Raw genomic sequence first — 27,002 nt, forward strand, 5'->3', positions numbered from 1 at the left:
TTAAAACTTTTGCATAGTTTACATGTTAAAGTTTGTTTTTAGGTTAGTTTAAAGGGATTGATTGATTGTTGGTTTAAAGTTTAAAGGGAGCCACTTATGATAAGTCAATGATTTTTGGTATGATTTGTATTCACATTGGCATTATTCATTCCCAGAGATTATTTGGTCGAGCACCTTCAGTCATGGTCCATTGACCTTGAATGTTTTGCATAGTTATGCCATTTTAATCTCAACAATTGCATTCTACTATCAAAATTACATAATGGTGAAACATATGTTCAGAGTTCATTTGAAATAAGATTTATTGATTGTTGGTGTTAACACCACTTTCAGCACACTTGGTTATATTATGGCAGCCAGCTTTTGTTGGTGGAGGTATATAATCAAGGTAAAAACCTTAAGCATACAATGTGTATCTTGTTTAAAGTTGATGTGACCTCACCTGCATGGTATATATTACTTTAACCAAACATTCTTACCAGATATAGGATCAACTAACGAACAAACATGCAGAAAACATCATATACCTCTACTCTAGTTGGCCAGGCTTAAACATATGGCATCATGAATATATTGAAGATGCTCTATTTTCAAAAGATATTTATTTTCAAATGGAACTTATTTGAAATCACAGAAACACATATATAAGAAAACTGTCTCTAATTGTCCATAATACATCTTTTTAGAGGTATCTTTCTTTGATGTTATGAATCTTTTCTACCTGAAAAAAAAACAAACCATATTGCATAATAAATAATGCATTACTTAAAACCTTATGCAGTTAATTGTATATATATATATTAAAAAACATGTATATAAAAATGAAATGCAAGATTTGTTCTCCCTATGGTAATTGTGACAAAATTATGAGAACCATTACACGGAGTTTAAATTCTTATTCCATTGATTTTAATATAAAACAGACTGTGGATTGACTGTGTGTGTTTTATATTTTGCTCTGATATAAATGTACACTTTAAATACTTGTAAGACAAATTTTAAGCAATATTATTCATGCCTATTTGTTGTGTTGTTCTATTGTTTAATGATTGTCCTTCCCCTTCCTTCCTTCCCCCCTCCCCCCCCCCCCCCCTTGTAGTTCTTTTAGAAGATAAGTTCAACATAGTCTATTAATATTATGAAGAGACATCCATTAGATTGATTTCAATGAGTAATTGCCTACCTATTAAACATTAAGTTAATGAATATCTTCAGTATCTACAAGATAAAGCTCTGGTGTGTCGTAACCATGCTCTTCTGGTGTGAAAACTCCTAACTCATCTAATGTTGGTCTAATTTCTTGTACTATATACGGCCAGATGGCAGTATCAGCTTTTGCTTTCTCCTACAAATACAGCAGTATTAAAGATTATCAACACAATTAATATCAGCCTTTGCTTTCTCCTATAAATACAGCAGTATTAACAAGCATTCTGAGAGTATTGCATGGCAATACATAGTCCCCTATCAGGTAAAAATTCATTATACTGGAACCATAACTCTGCACAAAATTATCAGATCGAAACAAAATTTCTAACTTGATCTGTATAACTTGTCATGATAAAACTATATACCAATTATCAATCAATATCTTCAAGCATGATGAAAAAAAGTGTGGAAAACACTTTAACATTAGATATGATTAATAGTTCTCTAAAATTAGATATGAAGTAAAACCGTGTATATCTATTTTCAAATTATAATCAAATATAACAAGAAATGATTGTAACAGGATGCTGTTACGAAGTCTCCCAAACGAAGCTCCAATAATTCGTAATTCCCAGTGTCGCCTGACATTGGACAAAGTCCAGTGAAAATTGGTTTGTTCCAGTAAAGTTAATGCATTAGTGATGCCTGGGGACTAACCCTGTATATCATTCAAATCATCTTGGCATGACAAACCAGAATATATATGGTTTAGGGGTGGGGATCTCGACCATTTACAAGATACTAGAACATTGGGGGTGGGGGGAAACCCAGTGGGGACTGACCATATACGTCATTCAAATGTTCTAGACATGATGAACAGGAATATATGTGGTTTAGGGGTGGGGATCTCGACCATTTACAAGATATTAGAACTTTCTCAAATGGCAGGAGGTCGTGATGACCCCTGGGGACTAACCCTGTATATCATTCAAACCATCTTGGTATGACAAACCAGAATATATATGGTTTAGGGGTGGGGATCTTGACCACTTACAAGATATTAGAACTTTCTTAAATGGCATGGGGTGGGGGTGACCCCTGGGGACTAACCCTGTATATCATTCAAACCATCTTCGCATGACAAACCAGAATATATATGGTTTAGGGGTGGGGATCTTGACCACTTACAAGATATTAGAACTTTCTTAAATGGCAGGGGGTGGGGGTGACCCCTGGGGACTAACCCTGTATTTCATTTGATGTGCTTTATCATGACAAACCAGAATATATATGGTTTAGGGGTGGGAATCTCGACCATTTACAAGATATTAGAACTTTCTCAAATGGCAGGGGGTCGGGATGACCCCTGGGGACTAACCCTGTATATCATTCAAACCATCATAGCATGACAAACCAGAATATATATGGTTTAGGGGTGGGGATCTCGACCATTTACAAGATATTAGAACTTTGTCAAATGGCAGGGGGTCGGGATGACCCCTGGGGACTAACCCTGTATATCATTCAAACCACCTTAGCATGACAAACCAGAATATATATGGTTTAGGGGTGGGGATCTTGACCACTTACAAGATATTAGAACTTTCTCAAATGGCAGGGGGTCGGGATGACCCCTGGGGACTAACCCTATATATCATTCAAACCATGTTAGCATGACAAACCAGAATATATATGGTTTAGGGGTGGGGATCTCGACCATTTTCAAGATATTAGAACTTTCTCAAATGGCAGGGGGTCGGGATGACCCCTGGGGACTAACCCTGTATATCATTCAAACCACCTTAGCATGACAAACCAGAATATATATGGTTTAGGGGTGGGGATCTTGACCACTTACAAGGTATTAGAACTTTCTTAAATGGCAGGGGGTAGGGATGACCCCTGGGGACTAACCCTGTATTTCATTTAATGGATTTTATCATTTAGAACATTTTCAATTAAAAAGATTGTGTCTATCACAAACGGTTTTCAATTTATAATCATTTGAAAATTTAAAAAAATAAAATCCCATAGGGTTCTATAGTAAAACCCTCTTTTCTTTTTGCCCCTCAAAGTACCCCTTTATAAACCCCATTGCACAAACAAAACCCTGATTGCACCACTAGACATGTTAGTCTAACATATTGTGAAACCCTAAGTTAATCTGACAAGCGGTTTTGGAGAACGGGTGCGGACAAGTTCAAATTTAAAAGCGGCGGAAGAGGAAGAGGAAGAGGAAGAAGAATAATAATAATAATAAGAACTGAGCAAAAACAATAAGTCTTCCCAAACTTCGTTTGGGAGACTTAATTAATAGTTCCAAATATTTTTTCTTTTATTTGTCACAAACTAATATAGATTTATAACTTATCTATAAAATGTCAACAATTTTTATCTACACAATATAATGTAAATATAGATTATTAACTTATTAAAGGATTTCACTTCATAATTTTTTTTATATATATATAGCATTCAGAAAATAAGTTTAAACAAAATAACAAACAAACCTGCCAAAAAATTCTTCAAATAATTTACCGTAGAATGTCTTTTAAATAAAATGCTCCGCTTGGCGCAGCTTGATACAACAGCAGAGGTCGAACCCTGAACTGTTGGGGCAAGTATGGACACAACATTCAAGCTTGATACAGCACTGAATTTGGAGTGTGATTAAATATTTGACACAGCATAGGTTTCTGACACAGAATGAATGTGGTCTAAGAACTTAAAATTTTTTAATTTACCTATTCAAACCATATCATTATTATTTGCTTTTATATATAAATCAGAAATAACCATTTTAAAACAGAAAATTTTAAAGAAAAATAAAATGCTCCGCAGGGCGCAGCTTGATACGACCGCAGAGGTCGAACTCTGAACAGTTGGGGCAAGTATGGACACAACATTCAAGCTTGATACAGCTCTGAATTTGGATTGTGATTAAATATTTGACACAGCATAGGTTTCTGACACAGAATGAATGTGGTCTAAGAACTTAAAAATTTTAAATTGGACATTCACCTATTATGGTCCAATATCCAAAATCTAAATACATGGTTAGATTCAGCATATCAAAGAACCCCAAGAATTCAATTTTTGATGAAATCAAACAAAGTTTAATTTTGGACCCTTTTGACCTCAATGTGGACAAAGTTGATAACGGGGCCCAAAAATCAAAAATCTAACTACATGGTTAGATTCAGCATATCAAAGAACCCCATATATTCAATTTTTGTTCAAATCAAACCAAAGTTTAATTTTGGACCCCGATTTGGACCAACTTGAAAACTGGGCCCATAATCAAAAATCTAAATACATGTTTAGATTCAGCATATCAAAGAACCCTAAGAATTCAATTTTTGTTAAAATCAAACTTAGTTTAATTCTGGACCATTTGGACCTTAATGTAGACCAATTTGAAAACGGAACCAAAAATTAAGAATCTAAATACACGGATGGATTCGGCATATCAAAGAACCTCAATATTCCAATTTTTGATGAAATCAAACAAAGTTTAATTTTGGACCCTTTGGACCTCAATATGGACCAATTTAAAAACGGGGCCCAAAATCCAAAAACTTAATACACGGTTAGATTCAGCATATTAAAGAACACCAAGAATTCAAGAATAAAACCCCATTGAAATTGGTCAAGAAATTAGCAATTTATACGAAGTATCTTCTTTTGCACAATACTGTGCAATTGAATATTTCTTGCTATTGCGCAATACTGCACAATTGACAATTTCTTGCTATTGCGCAATATTGTGCTATTGGATATTTCTTGCTATTGCGCAATACTGTGCAATTGAAGATTTCTTGCTATTGCGCAAAACTGTGCAATTGAAGATTTCTTGCTATTATGCAATACTGTGCAATTGAAAATTTCTTGCTATTGCACAATACTTATTATATAATAATTTACACATCCTGTTTGGTGTGTGTCTCCTACCATATCATTATTATTTGCTTTTAAATATAAATCAGAAATAACCAACTTAAAATGGAAAATTTTAAAAGAAAAAAAACCGAAAAAAACGAAAAAAAAAAAAAAAATCCCCCCCCCAAATTTTTTGAACCCCCTTATGATTCATCACCACCAAACTCAATCCCAGCCTTCCCTTTGTGGTATGGTACCTTGCAGTACAATTTCAGAGAGATCCATACACTTGAACACAAGTTATTGTCTGGAAACTAGAACAAGAGTGCACACGCTGAAATGTCTCGCCTTCTTTACTAATCATTGATATTATGTTGATAGTCCTAAATATAAAGCTTTATTACAACTGTCACATAAACTTAACATTAACCAAGAAAACTAAACATTGACCAATGAACCATGAAAATGAGGTCAAGGTCAGACGAACCATGCCAGGCAGACATGTACAGTTTAACAATTCTTCCATATAACAAATATAGTTGACCTATTGCTTATAGTTTAAGAAAAACAGACAAAAACACAAAAACTTAACACTGAGCAATAAACCGTGAAAATGAGGTCAAGGTCATATAAAACCTGCGCGACTGACATATAGATCATAAAATATTTCCATACACCAAATATAGTTGACCTATTGCATATAGTATTAGAAAAAAAGGCCAAAACTCAAAAACTTAACTTTGACCACTGAACCATGAAAGCGAGGTCAAGGTCAGATGACACCTGCCAGCTAGACATGTACACCTTACAATCATTCCATACACCAAATATAGTAGACCTATTGCATACAGTATAAGAAAAACAGACCAAAACACAAAAACTTAACTATAACCACTGAACCATGAAAATGAGGTCAAGGTCAAATGACACCTGCCAGTTGGACATGTACACCTTACAGTCCTTCCATACACTGAATATACTAGACCTATTGCTTATAGTATCTGAGATATGGACTTGACCACCAAAACTTAACCTTGTTCACTGATCCATGAAATGAGGTCGAGGTCAAATGAAAACTGTCTGACGGGCATGAGGACCTTGCAAGGTACGCACATACCAAATATAGTTATCCTGCTACTTATAATAAGAGAGAATTTAACATTACAAAAAATTTTAACTTTTTTTTTCAAGTAGTCACTGAACCATGAAAATGAGGTCAAGGACATTGGACATGTGACTGACGGAAACTTCGTAACATGAGGCATCCATATACAAAGTATGAAGCATCCAGATCTTCCCCCTTCTAAAATATAAAGCTTTTAAGAAGTTAGATAACGCCGCCGCCGCCGCCGGATCACTATCCCTATGTCGAGCTTTCTGCGACAAAAGTCGCAGGCTCGACAAAAATGTGTTTTTTGGCCCCCAATTCCTAAACATTTCGGGCAATTACCCCCAAACTCAATTCCAGCTTTCCCTTTGTAATATGGAACCTTGTAGTACAATTTCAGAAATATCCAAACACTTACACACAAGTTATTGTCATGAAACTTGAAAAATGCTTGTTTTTTGCCCCCTAATTCCTAAAATTTTGAGGCAATTACCCCCAAAATCAATCCCAGCATTCCCTTTTGTGATATGGAACTTTGTGGTACAATTTCAGAGAGATCCATACACTTGAACACAAGTTATTGTCTGGAAACTAGAAAAATGCTTATTTTTGGCCCCTTATTCCTTAACGTTTCGGGCAATTACCCCCAAACTCAATTCCAGCTTTCCCTTTGTGATATGGAACCTTGTAGTACAATTTCAGAAAGATCCATACACTTACACACAAGTTATTGTCATGAAACTAGAAAAATGCTTGTTTTTTGTCCCTTTTTTGGCCCCTAATTCCTAATATTTTAAGGCAATTACCCCCAAAATCAATCCCAGCATTCCCTTTGTAATATGGAACCTTGTGGTACAATGTCAGAGAGATCCATACACTAACACACAAGTTATGTCTGGAAGTTACAAAAATGCTTATTTTTGGCCCCTAATTCCTTAACTGTTGGTACCATAACCCCCAAAATCAATCCCAACCTTCCTTTTGTGGTATTGAACCTTATGGTAAAATTTCATAGAGATCCATTCACTTAAACTAAAGTTAGAGTGCGAAAACCAATGTGTCTTCGGACGACGACGACGCCAACGTCATACCAATATACGACTGCAAAAATTTTTGCGGTCGTATAAAAAGGAAAAAAAATCCCTCCCCCAAATTTTTTGAACACCCTTATGATTCATCACCCCCAAACTCAATCCCAGCCTTCCCTTTGTGGTATGGTACCTTGCAGTACAATTTCAGAGAGATCCATACACTTGAACACAAGTTATTGTCTGGAAACTAGAAAAAATGCTTATTTTTGCCCCTTTTTCCTGAACGTTTTGGGCAATTACCCCCAAACTCAATCCCAGCCTTCCCTTTGTGGTATGGTACCTTGCAGTACAATTTCAGAAAGATACATACACTTACACACAAGTTATTATCATGAAACTAGAAAAATGCTTGTTTTTGCCCCTTATTTGGCCCCTAATTCCTGAAATTTTGAGGCAATTACCCCCAAAATCAATCCCAGCATTCCCTTTTGTGATATGGAACCTTGTGGTACAATGTCAGAGAGATCCATACACTAACACACAATGTCTGGAAGTTACAAAAATCCTTATTTTTGGCCCCTAATTCCTTAACTGTTGGTACCATAACCCCCAAAATCAATCCCAACCTTCCTTTTGTGGTATTGAACCTTATGGTAAAATTTCATAGAGATCCATTCACTTAAACTAAAGTTAGAGTGTGAAAATCAATGTGTCTTCGGACGACGATGACGCCAACGTCATACCAATATACAATTTTTTGCGGTCGTATAAAAATGAGTTATCTCCCTTTGTACAGAAATATGGTTTAACATAGTACTCTAACATTAGATATGGTCCAGAGTTATGGTCCATAACTCTGGACTAAATCATCAGACTGGAACAAAATTCGAACGTGATCTATAACTTGTATTGGCAAAACTATATACCAAATATCAAATCAATATCTTCAAGAATGAAGAAAAAAAGTGTGGAAAGCTGATTTGCCGGACTGACAGATGGACAGACGGACGGACAGAGTGCAAACCTAAAGTCCCCTTTGACTTCGTCGGTAGGGGACTAAAAATTATCAACACAGTTATGTGCATCTGAACATGTGCTGAATCACAAATCAATATAAAAGTTTATGGGATTTACTTCCTTGATATGCAGGTGTCAAATACAAGTCATTATTACTGCATTAACTTATAGATATGTGGCAAAATTTTTTAGGAATTTAACAAAGAATCATTGCCCCATATGACATAGTAGCCAGAATAATGAATTACCCTGCTATCAAGAGAGGCGTATTCTGTCAGTTATGATCTACAATGTATAGTTGTATTATAGAATTAAAATGGGGCTAACCATTATAAAAAGAAAAAAAAAGCCAATGTTTCTTGCATCTTCTTGACTGTTAAAAACTTGTACCCGGTATCTTGAATCTGCATTTGAAAGTATAATTTCTAATGAAAAAATACTGGTCAATAGCACAAAGTCTAGAAAAAATACATATAAAGTATCTGCAAACAACACCATTTTCTGAAATGACAATACACATTTAGATATTTATAACTAAAGAGAAGGCTCCAGACTTTCGACAACCACTGCCACCAGCACATTCGCAGAGTAAAACTTGTTTCAAGACCTCAATCTTCCCTTTTTACTTTCAAAAAGTGGTATAACATAGTTCCTTTCACAATATATTGCATTACCTGGACAGATTCTAAGAACCTTACAGCAAGGGCATAGTCTACTTTCCTTTTAGTCTTAGTACTTACCTGGACAGATTCTAAGTACCGTACAGCAAGGGCATAGTCATTTACTTTCCTACATGCTTTTAGTACAGCACTTATAACCTTTGGCTCTGGTACCAAATCTTCACCCTGAAAAAAATAACAATTATTCAAAGAATGCATAGATTAGAGTTGGATGCCAACAAGCTCACTCTGCAAAACTTCTTTTCATAAATTTCTTTAATCCCAAGTTTGAGTGGATCAAAATTCTGTTTAGAACTGATTTATTCATAAACAGCATACCATTTAAAAATAAGATGCATGATTGCTATTAAGACGACTATCCACCGTGACAGTAAAAGTAAAATGTTAATTTGTGTGTTTCCAATTTATTATCTTAATAGTGTTGTCTTGGTTTAAAGTAAGTTATAGATGCATACGAGATGGATTAACACCAATCAGAACTATCTTATATCAGAAAGCCTTCAGTTTCACATACAAATATTGTGCATACAAAATGGATTCATGGCAACCAATTATAAATTTGTGGTAAATTTGCCTTGGAAACTAATTTAACTCAAATATTTTACAATCTAAAGCCTTCTGAAATAACTCAGAGGACTTCTAATACTAAGTCATTGTGTCTTTGACATGAAGTCTTTTTGATAACAAAAGGTTAATTTACAAATGTATAAACCTACATGTTGATGTGTAATAAAACTCCTGATCTGCCACCCAGTTATAGTAGGCCTGGTAAGATAGGCTACACATGAATCATCAAATTCTTCATCTGACTGAGGGACATATGTCACATGTCGTACTGTTGCTGCTGCTGAAAATAAAAAAATGACAAATTCACATTTCTGTATGATAAATTTCATAAATAAGCACGATTTGTGCACAATTTTTTAAATAACAAGCCACATTAAATCACTTAGAATTAGATATGGTAAATTAAGCTTGTTGTAGGAGTCGTTGATTACAAGTCTCATTTTCAACTTTTCAACTTTCTTTGATTATTCATGTACTGCACCATTTAACAATGTTTAATGTGTTTATAATAACAACAACACAATGAATCACTTTCGGAGATAAATAAATAGTCAAAATTAATTTTCGCACCAAACTCGGTAAATTGGTCATACAAGAATTATCGAGGAATATAAAACCAAACGTTCCTGAAATCGAGTCTATTAAATTTTACATAGTTTGATGTGCAAATTTATTCTTAATTTATGCTCTCCGAAAGAGGGATCTTGAGAAATCAGAGAAGCCAATTTTAAAGAAAGCAGTAGGTTATCAAATTATACCTCTGTCAGGCTCTGATGGAATTGCAACTTATTTTATCATTCCTTTGGGAAATATCTGCAAATATTTATAACAAACAAGCACACAAAAGTTAAGAATTTGTATATATATAAAAATAAGGAGATGAGGTATGATTGCCAATGAGACAACTATCCACCAAAGTTCAAATCATGTAAGCAATTATAGGCAACCGTACGGCCTCCATGACCCTTTGGATGACTGATTCATTAGAACATAATGTTGATTTGATATAATTCACCTGTTTGTGGTTTAGCAAAGAGATTAGAGCGAACACTGGCTTGTACAGTTGTTCCAAGTCTGTTTGCGACAGCACGAAACATTTCGACCTTGGATGAAAAAGAAAAATGGAGTGTTTCTAAAGTCCAAACAAACTGCGGTTTTTGTTTCCGGTGTCGAATTTTCCGGTTAATTTGTTTTAGATTTTTTTCCGTAAAAGGAAATTCAAATAATGAAAAATCTCAAGCTTGAGCAAGATAGAACTATAGAACAGAACTATCAGCATGCAAAAATCATTCAAAATTCAATCATTGGAAATTAAATTTCGTTTTGCATTTATCTATGTGAAGCATTTTCGACCATTCTCAGCAATTTATGTCACCCATGAATCAGACTTTTGAATCAGTTAAATGTTTATTTCCACGGTGGCAATGTTCTTCGAAAATGATTGAGTTTTGCAACAAGAAGAAAATGGCATTTGCCGTATTTTTATTAATAAGGTAGACATTGGAATACACACTGTTAAATGTCTGTCTTTCAGTACAAGCTAAAAAGATAGTTTGGACATGTTGCATTCACAAATTAATTTCACTGATACCACAGACACAAATGACAGACACTTGTTTCTGTCATACATGATACAGTAACTAGTAACTACAGTTTACACCCTATAATTATATGATCTTTAGATACCTTATAACAACAAGTAACAACAGTAACTACATCCTATATGGTCTATAGATACCTTAAAACAACAAGTTACAACAGTAACTACACCCTATATGGTCTATAGATACCTTATAACAACAAGTTACAACAGTAACTACACCCTATATGGTCTATAGATACCTTATAACAACAAGTTACAACAGTAACTACATCCTATTTGGTCTACAGATACCTTATAACAACAAGTTACAACAGTAACTACACCCTATATGGTCAATAGATACCTTAGAACAACAAGTTACAACAGTAACTACACCCTATATGGTCTATAGATACCTTATAACAACAAGTTACAACAGTAACTACACCCTATATGGTCTATAGATACCTTATAACAACAAGTTACAACAGTAACTACACCCTATTTGGTCTATATATACCTCATAACAACAAGTTACAACAGTAACTACACCCTATTTGGTCTACAGATACCTTATAACAACAAGTTACAACAGTAACTACACCCTATATGGTCAATAGATACCTTAGAACAACAAGTTACAACAGTAACTACACCCTATATGGTCTATAGATACCTTATAACAACAAGTTACAACAGTAACTACACCCTATATGGTCTATAGATACCTTATATTAGTTATAACAACAAGTTACAACAGTAACTACACCCTATATGGTCTATATATATCTTATAACAACTAGTTACAACAGTAACTACACCCTATTTGGTCTATATATACCTCATAACAACAAGTTACCAAAGTAACTACACCCTATTTGGTCTACAGATACCTTATAACAACAAGTTACAACAGTAACTACACCATATATGGTCCGTATAGATGCAACAGTAACTACACCCTATATGGTCTATAGATACCTTATAACAACAAGTTACAACAGTAACTACACCCTATATGGTCAATAGATACCTTAGAACAACAAGTTACAACAATAACTACACCCTATATGGTCCGTATAGATACAACAGTAACTACACCCTATATGGTCTATAGATACCTTATAACAACAAGTTACAACAGTAACTACACCCTATATGGTCTATAGATACCTTATAACAACAAGTTACAACAGTAACTACACCCTATTTGGTCTATATATACCTCATAACAACAAGTTACAACAGTAACTACACCCTATTTGGTCTACAGATACCTTATAACAACAAGTTACAACAGTAACTACACCCTATATGGTCAATAGATACCTTAGAACAACAAGTTACAACAGTAACTACACCCTATATGGTCTATAGATACCTTATAACAACAAGTTACAACAGTAACTACACCCTATTTGGTCTATATATACCTTATAACAACAAGTTACAACAGTAACTACACCCTATATGGTCTATAGATACCTTATAACAACAAGTTACAACAGTAACTACACCCTATTTGGTCTATATATACCTCATAACAACAAGTTACAACAGTAACTACACCCTATTTGGTCTACAGATACCTTATAACAACAAGTTACAACAGTAACTACACCCTATATGGTCAATAGATACCTTAGAACAACAAGTTACAACAGTAACTACACCCTATATGGTCTATAGATACCTTATAACAACAAGTTACAACAGTAACTACACCCTATTTGGTCTATATATACCTCATAACAACAAGTTACAACAGTAACTACACCCTATTTGGTCTATAGATACCTTATAACAACAAGTTACAACAGTAACTACACCCTATATGGTCTATAGATACCTTATAACAACAAGTTACAACAGTAACTACACCCTATATGGTCTATAGATACCTTATAACAACAAGTTACAACAGTAACTACACCCTATTTGGTCTATATATACCTCATAACAACAAGTTACAACAGTAACTACACCCTATTTGGTCTACAGATACCTTATAACAACAAGTTACAACAGTAACTACACCCTATATGGTCAATAGATACCTTAGAACAACAAGTTACAACAGTAACTACACCCTATATGGTCTATAGATACCTTATAACAACAAGTTACAACAGTAACTACACCCTATATGGTCTATAGATACCTTATATTAGTTATAACAACAAGTTACAACAGTAACTACACCCTATATGGTCTATATATATCTTATAACAACTAGTTACAACAGTAACTACACCCTATTTGGTCTATATATACCTCATAACAACAAGTTACCAAAGTAACTACACCCTATTTGGTCTACAGATACCTTATAACAACAAGTTACAACAGTAACTACACCATATATGGTCCGTATAGATGCAACAGTAACTACACCCTATATGGTCTATAGATACCTTATAACAACAAGTTACAACAGTAACTACACCCTATATGGTCAATAGATACCTTAGAACAACAAGTTACAACAATAACTACACCCTATATGGTCCGTATAGATACAACAGTAACTACACCCTATATGGTCTATAGATACCTTATAACAACAAGTTACAACAGTAACTACACCCTATATGGTCTATAGATACCTTAGAACAAGTTACAACAGTAACTACACCCTATATGGTCAATAGATACATTAGAACAACAAGTTACAACAATAACTACACCCTATATGGTCTATAGATACCTTATAACAACAAGTTACAACAGTAACTACACCCTATATGGTCTATAGATACCTTATAACAACAAGTTACAACAGTAACTACACCCTATATGGTCTATAGATACCTTAGAACAACAAGTTACAACAGTAACTACACCAAATATTGTCTATAGATACCTTAGAACAACAAGTTACAACAGTAACTACACCCTAAATGGTCTATAGATACCTTATAACAACATGTTACACTAATTATAAGGTGAAGGATCTATTTTGTTATGTTCGGTTCTTTTGTGTCCAGAACTCCCCGACTTATAAACATGTCTGTGTGAGATCTTTTATCATATCAGATCCAATAGTGGGAAAGAAACTCTCCTGATTTGGGACAATCACACAAAGAATGTGGTGGGGTTAATCATGTTTGTGAGTGCTCAACCCTCCCTTAATCTGGCACAGTGTTGTAACAGCAGAGGATAAAAACAAATAAACTGTAAAAATCAGTTGGAAATGACTGGACTCATCACATTAGCACAAAAACAACTAACACAAAGATAAAAGACACAAGGTACTAATCTATGAGTACTCACAGTTACTGAAAGCTAATTCAAAGCCAATTACAACAACAACTTAATCATGATCTGCTAGACTAAAGTTAGTATTGATCAGCATGTGATCAGTACACATCCAACAGATTTAGTGTAAAAACGTCATCAAAACAGTCTCAGAAACAATGCCAAAATATAAGTACATAGTCATGATAGTATCAACAGGATGTAGGACCATAAGTTTTCTTAATTGTTATAGCAGAAATTTTTTAAGTTATGTTTTAAAATATCAACAGAAAAATCAATGTAAAGGTTTAAACAAAAACATAATAATAATAATAATAATAATTCGTTATTTAAAGAGGGTTACACAGTTAGCATTAAGGTATATATTGATATTTCTTATTGATGGAGATTAAGAAAAACCTCATTCAGGAAATAAAATAAAATTTGGGTACACATTTTTGTTTCCTTGATGATTTATTATAAAGAAACTTATTTAAAATGGTTGATATGAATTACACAAAAATGTAATATCCAGAGCATTTTTTTTTAGGCATATATGCCTCTTCTTTATGAGTGGTTAAAATGGTTTATCCCACCTTCATTTAACATAATCAATTGTGTTTGCCATGTGCCCATCTCTGCAGTCTCGATGTTATTAATAAATAGTCCATCCTGGTATTAACATCCAAATAATACATATAATATTTAACATTTTTCACTCTAAATATGGTTGTAGTCTTTGTGTGTTGAATGTTAAAACATATTAACTGACCAGCCAGACAATCATATCTCCATTAGATCTTATGGATATTACCATATAGTCCATATTTTTATTTGGCTAGCCTCTTCATTTTTATTTGGGTACTGCACATGTGGATGAATATTAATACTAAGGAAACAGGCTAACATATTTGATTTCCACAATCTAACAATAAATCTTAAATATGAATAAGATTTGTATTACATTTAAGGATAACAGGAATTAACTAAAATATTAAACAGTACAATAGACCACACCAACAACCAACACCTGACTCCTCCTAAAACCCCCCAAAAACAACAGATGTATAAACAAAGACAAGCATCAACAAAAAACACATGGTCATCATAGCCAGGTACATGCACAAAATGTGGCCTCCAAATATGATAAAGAAAATCATATTTAACATGTTTAAAGAAAATCTACATTTGTTTTTTCAGCTTTTCTGTAATAACATTAATAGTAAAGAGTGTGTGGGCATCAACAGACTTCCAAAAACTAAGTACGTACATGTATATTAAGAGAAAGAATATGCATGAAAAAGCACTTAAAATAATATGCCTGTGTGCTATTTTCAAGTGCCCCAATATCAATATCAATTTTTTATATTTTCCATTACATGTTGTTCTAGTAAAAACATGCAAATTAGTATATAGATTCTTAATACTTTATAGTCTCACTTATTTAGAATGACTACAAGTTATTGTATCCATATAAGTGGTTGTGGTCTGGTATTATTAAACATATGATATATTACCGGGTACCAGTACATAACAAAGAAGAAAGAAACATCCAAATGATAAAAATTACAAATACAAATTAACAAGTAGTGGCAGCATGGACCACTATAAAGAAAAAAAGAAGAGACTGAGAAAAAAGATTCCCAGTAAAAGACACACAGATATAGGCAGTTTTTCAATGTATTTTAAGATACATTTTCTTATGTAAAACTATCTGAATTTAGTATCTGTAAAATAAATAAAGGTATGCAGGTTCATGTACAGGGGTACTTTTGAAAAAATAAGATTTGATTTTCTTTAATTTTGCTTATTGTTTTTATACGCCCGATTACGGGACGTATTATGGTATACCGTTGTCCGTCTGTCTGTCTGTCCGTCGTCAACATGTCAGACATTAACTCAAAAACGCTTTAACCAATTTGCATAAAACTTTGGTGAATTGTTTATATCTATTGACATGAGCTCCCTTTCGTTTTTTATAAATTTTAGATTTTACGTTTCCGAGTTATGGGGTTTTATTCATTAAAAAAAGGGGGATTTTCCAGTTTTCGGACAATAACTCAAGAATGCTTTCACCAACTTGCAAGAAATTGTTGTGAATTGTTTATATCTATTGACATGAGCTCCCTTTCAATTTTTATATATTTTAGATTTTACGTTTCTGAGTAACAGGGTTTTATTCGTAAAAAAAGGGTGATTTTCCAGTTTTCGGACCAAAAATGAAAAATGCTTTCAGGTGTAATACCACCATTGATTTTCCCCTATTAGTCTTTGTTAAATTTGCACTTTTCAAAAAATTGTGCAGAATTTATCTTTGTTTCAAATAAAGAAATACTTGGCATGAGTAAAGTTTTATCCTGTCCAGTACTATAGAAAAAATTTCACATAACATTTCATTGCATATAAGAAAATAACCATCACTGGAAGTTAACCAATCAAATTTTCCCCCTTTTTTAACCTGTGTACAAGCTTTAGTAACCATGTAACCTCAAGTTTCCAAAATATTTTATAGAAACCCCAAATAAAAAAATAATGGTGCTTTGAAATACCCAAGATATATGTTTATGACCCAGAAATGTTTTACTGCAATGAAATGTAGGATCAATTACCTACAACTGTCAAATTCAAGGGAATATTTTTTTAGACCTATTTTCGTATGCAACCGGATGTGACGTACTATGATTTGGTGGTATTACACCTTCAGCAGTTCGTATGAAACATTGGTGAATTGTTTATATCTATTGATGTAAGATCTGTTTAGAATTTTATAAATTTTACATTTTACATTTCTGAGTTATGGGGTTTTATTCATTAAAAAAGGGGGGATTTTCCAGTTTTCGGACAATAACTCAAAAATGCTGTCAGCAATTCTCATGAAACTTTGGTGAATTGTTTGTATCTATTGATGTAAACTCCCTTTACATTTTCATAAATTTCTAATATGACTGAGAATTAATTGATATTTATAGTCTGACAACAGATTTACTAAGCATTGGGCAACAGCACAGTGTATTGCACAACAGCAAGAAATCTTTAATTGAATATAAATTCAATTCATATAACCAATTTCAAGTTCTTTTGACTACATTTATTCAGAAACCTATAATATGTCAAATATTTAATTACAATCCAAATTCAGACCTGTATCAAGCTTGAATATTGTGTCCATTTTTGTCCCAACTGTTCAGGGTTGGACCTCTGCGGGCGTATCCAGCTGCGCTCAGCGAAGCAGTTTATTCATCATGGTAAATGTACAATATTTGTGCAATGTATTTTCTGATAAATGTGTTTATATCTTTAAATGTTTAATTATTGAAATTATTTTTCAGTATCAAACACAACAGCATGTAAAGATGTAGATATAGTAAATACTCAGACATGTTTTAGATGCAGTAAAAAAGAACTGGTTAGTCAAAGTTTAGAAATGTATTATTGGTTATAGCTTTTTAATATGTTTCAGATAAAAATCTTTGGCGAGAATAAAATATGCAATAAGAAGTTGTGCATATTTTAGACCAGACACCATCTAGTACACCATCGAGATGACCTCCCATGACTACAGATGGTCACACTACCTGATATAAACATAAATAGATATAAATAGACGGACAAGCACTTAAAATCATATAATGAGAATTTTTCTAGGTCTGTTTGCTTTAATAAAAGAAAGGCGAAAGAAATCATAGGGACATTCAAATTCATTAGTCCAAAACAAACTGACAATGCCATGGCAAAAAACTAGAAACTATCAAAAGACAAACAACAGTATACAAACACATCATAGAAAAGTAAAGACTGAGAAACACAAACCACATCAAAAACCGGGGGTGATCTCAGGTGCTCCAGAAGGGTAAGCAGATCCTGCTACACATGTGGCACTCGTTGTAATATAAATCATCATTTAACCTGCATATGTATGATTTTTTGTTGGCAGAATCAGTCTGTAGACCAAATATTGATGCTTAATCTGATCTATGTTGTTTGATATGTTGAAAGGCATCACAATAAAAGTATGAGTAAAAATTTACTGATTTTCTAATCGTTTTGTAGAGAGCAGAAGTGCCAGTATGTTCTAAAACAGGGTACAAACAGACAGTTGAATGTAAAGATGGAACCAAATTTTGGAGAAGGTACATACTTACATAAGTGTTAATAGTTCATAAATCTTTTTAGCAGTTAATCAGTTTGAAGAGCTGAATTCACACTGCAACTTGGAAACACATATTGGTCAATAGGTATTGTGGAAAGACAATATGAACAAAGCCTTTTGAACAAGCACTGTAACATTTACAAAAAAATCTACTGTCAAACCTGTTTGCTTAATCAAAATTTATATTTAGATTCAGGGTTTTTTAATTTGTGGTTTACGGATCCATGACCCTATTTTGGCGATTTTCAGAAAGAAAAAAAAATTTGACATTTCATGCTTTTTTATTCCTGCCGACCCAAACAAATAAATTGCCCCTGAAATATAAATAAAAATATCTGTGTAACAACTTTTTCCAAAAATTAAATGCAATATTTAAGCATGTTAAAACATTTCTCAAAGAATAAAAATCTAAAAATAAAGTGTAGTGTTTGTGTGCCTAAAAATAGATATCAAAACTGACCATGAAATGTTGTTTATGCAAATTATTTTGCGAAATGAAACCTATGTTAAAAGCCCATTACAATAAGTTTGTTTTCCTTTTTTTCATAATTCCATACGATTCTTCATCTCATAGATGAAATGGACCTGTCCAAACGTGAAAGGATGTCAATTTAAAAGGAACAGATATATCCTCAAACAATTTGGAATTTTCTTGTTCATAGATTGAAAAAAAAATTCTTCCATTTGGATATCAAAAGTGAGATTGCCTGCCAAAGGATGAAACCGTTATCCTCGTTTTTCATTGGACAGGTCTACTTCGTTTATGACTCTGATGGTAAAGTGATATTTTCATGCGATGTGTTTGAAATTTTTATTTCATGTGTTTTCGTGCTTGAAGCTCATTATTAGTCCCCTACCGACAAAGTCGAAGGGGACTTTAGGTTTGCACTCCGTCCGTCTGTCTGTCCTTCTGTCAGTCCGGCAAATCAGCTTTCCACACTTTTTTTCTTCGTTCTTGAAGATATTGATTTGATATTTGGTATTTAGTTTTATCATGACAAGTTATAGATCAAGTTCAAATTTTGTTCCGTTCTGATGATTTAATCAGAGTTATGGACCATAACTCTGGACCATATCTAATGTTAGAGTACTACAATGTATGTTAAACCATATTTCTGTACAAAGGGAGATAACTAATTTTTTAAAAGACATTCTTTGTTCAATTATTTGAAGAATTTTTTGGCAGGTTTGTTAGTTATTTAGTATAAACTAATTTTCTGAATGCTATATATATAAAAAAAAATTATGAAGAGAAATCCTTTAATTAGATAATAATTTATTTTATTATGTATATATTTCAATACATTACATTGTGTAGATAAAAGTTGTTGACACTTTATAGATAAGTTACAAATCTATATTAGTTTGTGACAAATGAAAGAAAAAATATTTGGAACTATTAATTATATTTGATTATAATTTGAAATAGATATACACTGTACTACATCATATCTAATTTTAGAGAACTATTAATCATATCTAAGGTTTTTTTTCATCATGCTTATACAATATTGATTGATAATTGGTATATAGTTTTATCATGACAAGTTACAGATCAAGTTCAAATTTTTGTTTGGGTCTAATAATTTTGTGCAGAGTTATGGTCCTTGGACTTGAAAAATTCACTCATATAATCAGTTTTCCACACTGTTTTTAGTCATGCTTGAAGATATTGAGATGATATTTTCTTTTTGTTTACACCATGGCAAGTTATATAACAAGTTAGCATTTTGTTCCAGTTTAATGAATTTTTAACTGGTAGGGGACTATGTATTGCCATGCAATACTCTAAGAATGCTTGTTCACTTTGTTTCCTGAAAGTTGATAATAAGCAACAAGTGGCTGTTTTTTTTAAAGTTGATTGAAATGTACTTTTCTTTCCTGTTTGTCCATAGACACACCCCCTTTTTACAAACTTAGGTGACGATGATATGCATTGTACATTTACAACAGCTGTTCATTAATGTTTGGAACTAAAAAATTAAGAAAAAACATACTAAAACTATTGTTAGTAAGCTGAAATATTTATCAAATTTATAAATATTTCTATCTTGTAAGAATTTTTATGCCCTACCTAGGGGCATTTTGTTTTTCGGTCTGTGCGTCCGTTCATCTGTCCAGCTTCAGGTTAAAGTTTTTGGTCAAGGTAGTTTTTGATGAAGTTGGAGTCCAATCAACTTGAAACTTAGTACACATGTTCCCTATGATATCATCTTTCTAATTTGAATGCCAAATTAGAGTTTTGACCCTAATTTCACTGTAAATGAACATAGAAAATGATTGTGCGAGTGGGGCATCCGTGTACTATGGACACAGGCCATAATCTTGCCGGCTAAATGACGATTTAAGTCACCAAAGAATTTTGAAAATCACTAAATCTTGCCAGCCGACTGACTTCATGGCGAAGTCAAAATGCTATGAAAATCGGTAAAAGGAAGACAACTTGTGAATTACAAGTCTTCCAGGTAAAAAAAAATGGCGACTGACAAGGAAAATCGAGATTTTCGAAACGACCCAGGACTAATACTGTCTATGATCAAATTAAATAAATACAACGGCGACTTTGAACATCCTCGGATATAACATTCAAAACTATTCAAACGGAAAACTGACTGTCTGTTAAAGTTATCATTTTACAATGACTTTTATCTGAGGATGTTGCGTAATCACTCACATTGTCAGCTGATTTGTTTTATTTTTATTTATTACGAGTCGATCAAATTGTACTATTTGGTAGGTTAAGGGTGGAAATTAACGGTAGATTTATTATATTCATTGAATAAAAATTGAAATATAAAAGGTAGAAAGACAGCTGATGGATAATGTGATTGCAAACGTACAACACTCGACCAGCTGTGATCAGCAGTGGATTTTTTTTCACGACCATTTCGTTGATAGGGAAGATATCTTTAAAAAATGATAGAAATTAGCTCTATCGGTTAATTAATATGTGATTGACAGATATTTTCATTTATAGGCTTACAACCTTTTACGAGAATCTCAATTTACAACTACATGTATCATGATGTCCTGCCGGACATTCAATAATGTTTTACAAAATAATGACAAGTGGTGATATAAATTAAATTCCCAGTCATGTGAAATTCATCAAATAAACTGGGAGTCATATTTTTCTGGACATTTAAAAATAAATTGAGGCAGATGCACATGAATTTAATGCATCATAATAATACTAGGCTACTCCCTCATGTCTCAAGCAACAAATTTTATTTAAACTTAAATTCAAGTTGACAGTACAAATGGTATCAATGAATAAATAACAACTATATTGTCTAAACCTTTTTATTAAGAACTTTCTATATATACATTTTGTACAATAACATGAAAAAACTGCAAGTATTTTTTTTATTGCATATAAAACAATTTCCTTAGTGATAAGCACGAGAACACTATGCAACTGAAACGGTAATGGAATCTCACTTCTCCAAGAAATTGACCACTTCTCCCTTTTCTCTCATGGAAGGAGAAGTCACTTCTCCCTCTCCAAAATCATAGATTAGGCCCTGTATGGACACATTCTTGTTTTTAATTTTTTTGCCGACCGCCCGATCCCGACTTTTTCACATAAAAAATCTGTGAACCAACAAATTAAAAAACCCTGGTCTTAGGAAAAGAATTTTTGGTAAAGATGTCTTGACAGCTGATATTGTCTTGAAATACAAAATACGACAATAAAAATAAAACCTCACAAAATTATATCAGACGTTTTGTTTTGTTATATCAATAATCCAATATCTTTGATATTATAGTCCTTAAAAGTTATGTATACAGTAAACAGAATTTGAATGGCATGAACATTGAAACAATGGACAAAATATGAAAAATTGAATTATTGCTGACATTGAAAATTTCTTTGCTGTCATGTCATGTCACACATTTACATATTAAATATATTTTGTATACACTTATTTAAACTGCCCTGAAACAGATAATATCTTAAAAGTATAAAACATTTGTAAAAAATCGTCTGTAACTTGGAAAGAATACAAGATTGTATGGCTTAAGATTTGAAAAAAAAAATAATTACAACTGAGGTGAAAAATCAATTACATGTAAGTAACAGATTCTCCTCAATTTAAAGAAATGATTGCATAAGTCGATTTGATTATCTATTTCCATTAAAAGATAGCTATACATCTGATGCAGATTTACTTCAAACGTTTTATCTCTGTTTTGTTATAGATAAATTGTATTTGCAATGTGAAAAAATATTGCAAACAGAGCATTTATTTGATCAATTTGTCAGATTTAAAAGAAATACTAAATAGGTTGTGCAAAACTTTGTCAAATATGTATGCAAAAAGATGTAAGGGGAATGTTCATGAGATAGCAACAAAACAAAACAGTTCAAACAAATGATACACATTAAGAGGTCCTGGTATGGACTTGTACAGTGGGAAGTTTCAACATCCTATATATTACAAGCTAATTATTGACCTGAGTCTAGAAAAGTTATTTATTTATAAATTAAATAGAGAAAACCAAAATATCAACATTAATTTCACAATTGACCACAAAACTTGAAGAGACAGTGACAACAACTGAGGAAATCGCTGATTTAGGACAGCACATAACATGTGGAAGGGTTGTGCTAATTGTGTGAGTACTACATCTTCCCCCTTTACCTTGGTCAATGGAATAATGAAATGATTTATGTACATATAAAATATAAAATAAAGACCTGTGAAAGAAATACCACTTAATTCAATAAAATCAGTACATGTATTACAGAAAACAACAATTCTATAAATTTCAAAGAAGGCTCACAGTTACTGAAAGTGAGATCAACATGCTTTATCTACTTATTTCTTAATCACTATACATTTTAGCCTTTTATGTCTTTTACAGCTGTGAAATAACACCAGATATGGATGAGAAAAATTTCTGGATATTTTGGGCTGTTAATATAGTGATAGGACTTGTGGCTTTTGTATATGTCAGAAGAAGACAGAAAACGTTGGATGGAATTCTTATGGAAAAAATTAATAAACAGTTAGCATCTGGTTTATAATAGATACTTGTGACAGTTAATTTGTGGAGAAGAATTGTTTATCAATATCAAATAAAATACAAGTTGTAGTGACATATTATCTAGGTTTAACCTAAGTTTTGCTGTTAGATGCATTATTGGGTAGTCTGATAAATTATTGTGAATGTAGTTTTCTTCATGGGATGTTGTTCACTAGGTTATCTTGAGAATTATTCAGAATTCGCTAATATGAAGTTAATGAGTAAGAACAATATGCATTATTTTTTGAATTTTAGAAATTTCTGCTTTAGAATATTTATAATCCTGCTCTGAGGGAGCTGTGGTAAACAGATGTACTGCCTTTCTTCTGTCAGTCCACCATGTGTCCATCTGTTCCATATTTTTTCTGTCACATTTTTCTCAGGAACCATAAATCCTTCCATAAATTTGGTATCAATCTTCATGTTAGCACTCTTTACCATGTGCTGTGTTTTCACATCCATTGTTATTAACTTCCTGTTTATCCAATATTTATGATTTATTCTCACACAAAATGGCCATGTATGAAGTTTTTATCACATTTTTTTCAGGAACTACAAATCAGAGCGTCATGAAATTTGGTAATAAATTAAGCTTCATGCAAGCATGCTATATATAGAGAGTGAAGTGTTTTCACATTTATTGTCATCGACACTCAGTTTATCAAATTCTTATATTGGGTTATCATAAGTCAGCAATACATAATCCGCATGAATACAAATACTTTCATAGTATCACATAGGGTGTGAATTTATTCAAAAACATAAGTTATTTAATTTAATTGTGAAGAAAATGAATGGTGAACTTATCACTTCAAGAAAATAAATGGTTTGAAAGTATTCTCTCTAAGAAAACATTTTTGTCGAGCCTTCGACTTTTGTCGAAAAAGCGAGACATAGCGATCCTACATTCCGTCGGCGTCGTCGTCGTCGTCGTCGTCGTCGTCGTCGGCGGGGGGCGTCCACAAATATTCACTCTGTGGTTAAAGTTTTTGAAATTTTAATAACTTTCTTAAACTATCCTGGATTTCTACCAAACTTGGACAGAAGCTTGTTTATGATCATAAGATAATATTCAAAAGTAAATTTTGTAAAAAAAAAATTCCATTTTTTCCGTATTTTACTTATAAATGGACTTAGTTTTTCTGCCAGGAAACATTACATTCACTCTGTGGTTAAAGTTTTTGAAATTTTAATAACTTTCTTAAACTATCCAGTATTTCTACCAAACTTGGAAAGAAGCTTGTTTATGATCATAAGATAGTATCCAGAAGTAAATTTTGCCAAAAAAAATTTCCATTTTTTCCGTATTTTACTTATAAATGGACTTAGTTTTTCTGCCAGGAAACATTACATTCACTCTGTGGTTAAAGTTTTTGAAATTTTGATAACTTTCTTAAACTATCCTGGATTTCTACCAAACTTGGAAAGAAGCTTGTTTATGATCATAAGATAGTATCCAAAAATAAATTTTGCAAAAAAAAATTTCCATTTTTTCCGTATTTTACTTATAAATGGACTTAGTTTTTCTGCCAGTTAACATTACATTCACTCTGGTTAAAGTTTTTAAAATTTTAACAACATTCTTTAACTATCCTGGATTTGTACCAAACTTGGACAGAAGCTTGTTTATGATTAAAAGCTAGTATCTAGAAGGAAATTTTGTTAAAATTTAATTCCATTTTTTCCGTATTTTACTTATAAATGGACTTAGTTTTTCTTCCAGTTAACATTACATACAGTCTGCAGTTTAAGTTTTTAAAACATTTATTAGATTCATAAACTATCCTGAATTTTTACCAAACTTGGACAGAAGCTACTTACAATAAAAAAATAGTATAGAGAGGAATATTTTTATTAGTTTTTTTTTCTCATTTTTGTTGAGTCTGCGATTAACAGCAAAAGTAGGCGAGACACTGGGTTCCGCGGAACCCTTACGAATTTTTTAGATATTTTCCTGACGCTGTATGGTTGTAATAAATGTATGATTTGGAAGATTTGTAATGAATTTAGGAATAAATCTCATATATAGACATGATTTAGAACTGAAACATATTTGTGAATTCATTATTAATGTTAGTATTTCATATGTACATTATTTTTTGTTTCTATTACAAATCATCATGATAGTATCTTGTTATTTATTAGTAATACGTCCTTGAATTATTGCACATTTATTTTAAATAAAAACTAAAATTTTATTTTACTCTTCATTTTGTCTATATTTCATTTTTGCTGTGCAAAGGACCATGTATAGCCTAAATATTGTAGGCCATGCAAAACTGTATATGTACAACACTTTGACAAAATTAATAGGTGCTTACCTTGTTAACTGTAAGAAGAGTCTGACAGACAAACTATGTACCCTATATAGAAAACTTCCCCAAAAATTAATTATTGGGTTCAACAATTGGTAATTTCGTGAAAAATGAAAAATTGAAAAAGGAGTACTGTCTATTTGCACAAATTCAGTACATGTACAATTAAATACTGTTCTACAAAATAAAAAGAACTAAGTCTTGTACAATGTAAGAGTAGTTTGACAGACAAACCCTGTACCCTACAGTCATATTTCCATAAAAATGCATAAGTTCAACAACCTCTTTTATTAGAGAAGATCAAACATGCATATCTCCTACATATGATCACATATGCACACCTATTCTATAAAATCAAAAGGTTCTTCCTTGTTAACAATGGAAATTCCATGGATAAACTATACATCCTATAGACAGATGGACGGATGGAAGAACCAGACTGACTGGAGTAAATTGATATGCCCGACATTTTTTCACAGGGCATAAGAAGTCAAAGTCTATATACATTTTCCCCCTCTGAGAAAATCACTCCAAACGATTCCCATGGAAACAATAGGCAGTACTGTTGGCTGTCAACAGTCCCGACTTAGAACGTTTCAAACATTTCAATTTTTATGACAATAATTATATTCCCCAGGGTGACTAGGGAAATTCAGTGTGTGGCTACGTATATAGACTTCTTTTAAACTGAGTTTTACTGTGCGTATTGCTATGTGTTTCTTTATTCTACATTGGCTAGAGGTAAGGGGGAGGGTTGAGATCTCACAAAACATGTTTAACCCCCGACGCATTTTTGCGTCTGTCCCAAGTCAGGAGCCTCTGGCCTTTGTTAGTCTTGTATGTTTTTTTAATTTTAATTTTAGTTCCTTTATTTGTTTTGGAGTTTAGTGTGACGTCCATTTTCACTGAACCAGTACACAATTTTATTTAGGGGCCAGCTGAGGACCACCTCTGGGTGCGGGATTTTCTCGCTGCGTTGAAGACCCATTGGTGGCCTTCGGCTGTTATCTGCTCTTTGGTCGAGTTGTTGTCTCTTTGACATATTCCCCATTTCCATTCTCAATTTTATCCCCTGACTAATTTTATACGTCTCGGGTAAATTACTACCAGAGACATACACAGTATTTTTCTGGTGCATTTGTTTAAAATTTCCATGTTATGACTGTCTATCTCTTTTGTAGAGAGAGTGTCTTTTCCTTTTGTGTTGTGGCAAATGATAATGAAAGTCAATTTGTTGAGAAATAGATTGGTAAAGT

The 27,002-nt window shown here is 32.8% G+C and overlaps 2 protein-coding genes across 3 annotated transcripts; one reads left to right on the forward strand and one right to left on the reverse strand.

Moving 5' to 3' along the window:
- Positions 1–585: 585 nt before the first annotated feature.
- Positions 586–10,601, reverse strand: LOC127736199 (cytochrome c oxidase subunit 5A, mitochondrial-like). 2 transcript variants are annotated; one of them, XM_052246794.1, is made up of 5 exons: positions 10,447–10,601; positions 9,581–9,711; positions 8,925–9,029; positions 1,184–1,345; positions 586–721 (listed from the first exon to the last, which is right to left on the reverse strand). In XM_052246794.1, exons 1-4 carry the CDS (start codon positions 10,526–10,528, stop codon positions 1,199–1,201), a joined length of 465 nt encoding a protein of 154 aa, XP_052102754.1. In that variant the 5' UTR covers positions 10,529–10,601; the 3' UTR covers positions 586–721; positions 1,184–1,198. The 2 variants fall into 2 exon arrangements, with proteins under 2 accessions (XP_052102754.1, XP_052102755.1); XM_052246795.1 differs by having other exon boundaries at positions 9,581–9,708; positions 10,447–10,591.
- A 213-nt stretch (positions 10,602–10,814) lies between these two features.
- On the forward strand, positions 10,815–24,272 carry LOC127736202 (protein JTB-like). Its single transcript, XM_052246797.1, has 5 exons — positions 10,815–10,924; positions 15,451–15,512; positions 17,580–17,656; positions 18,301–18,380; positions 23,270–24,272. Exons 1-5 carry the CDS (start codon positions 10,869–10,871, stop codon positions 23,430–23,432), a joined length of 438 nt encoding a protein of 145 aa, XP_052102757.1. The 5' UTR covers positions 10,815–10,868; the 3' UTR covers positions 23,433–24,272.
- The last annotated feature ends 2,730 nt before the right edge of the window (positions 24,273–27,002 follow it).

Source organism: Mytilus californianus, unplaced genomic scaffold (assembly GCF_021869535.1).
Source record: "Mytilus californianus isolate M0D057914Y unplaced genomic scaffold, xbMytCali1.0.p SCAF_3, whole genome shotgun sequence".
Lineage (NCBI taxonomy): Eukaryota > Metazoa > Mollusca > Bivalvia > Mytilida > Mytilidae > Mytilus > Mytilus californianus.

Excerpts from the sequence above, each read along its gene's own strand:
- LOC127736202 (XM_052246797.1), top strand. The coding sequence starts at position 10,869 with ATGATTGAGTTTTGCAACAAGAAGAAAATGGCATTTGCCGTATTTTTA. Across the intron at positions 10,925-15,450 it reads GCCGTATTTTTATTAATAAG|CTTTTCTGTAATAACATTAA; the intron begins GTAGACATTGGA and ends TTGTTTTTTCAG. Across the intron at positions 15,513-17,579 it reads AACAGACTTCCAAAAACTAA|TATCAAACACAACAGCATGT; the intron begins GTACGTACATGT and ends ATTATTTTTCAG.
- LOC127736199 (XM_052246794.1), bottom strand. The coding sequence starts at position 10,528 with ATGTTTCGTGCTGTCGCAAACAGACTTGGAACAACTGTACAAGCCAGT. Across the intron at positions 9,712-10,446 it reads CTTTGCTAAACCACAAACAG|CAGCAGCAACAGTACGACAT; the intron begins GTGAATTATATC and ends TTTTATTTTCAG. Across the intron at positions 1,346-8,924 it reads GGTACTTAGAATCTGTCCAG|GAGAAAGCAAAAGCTGATAC; the intron begins GTAAGTACTAAG and ends CTGTATTTGTAG.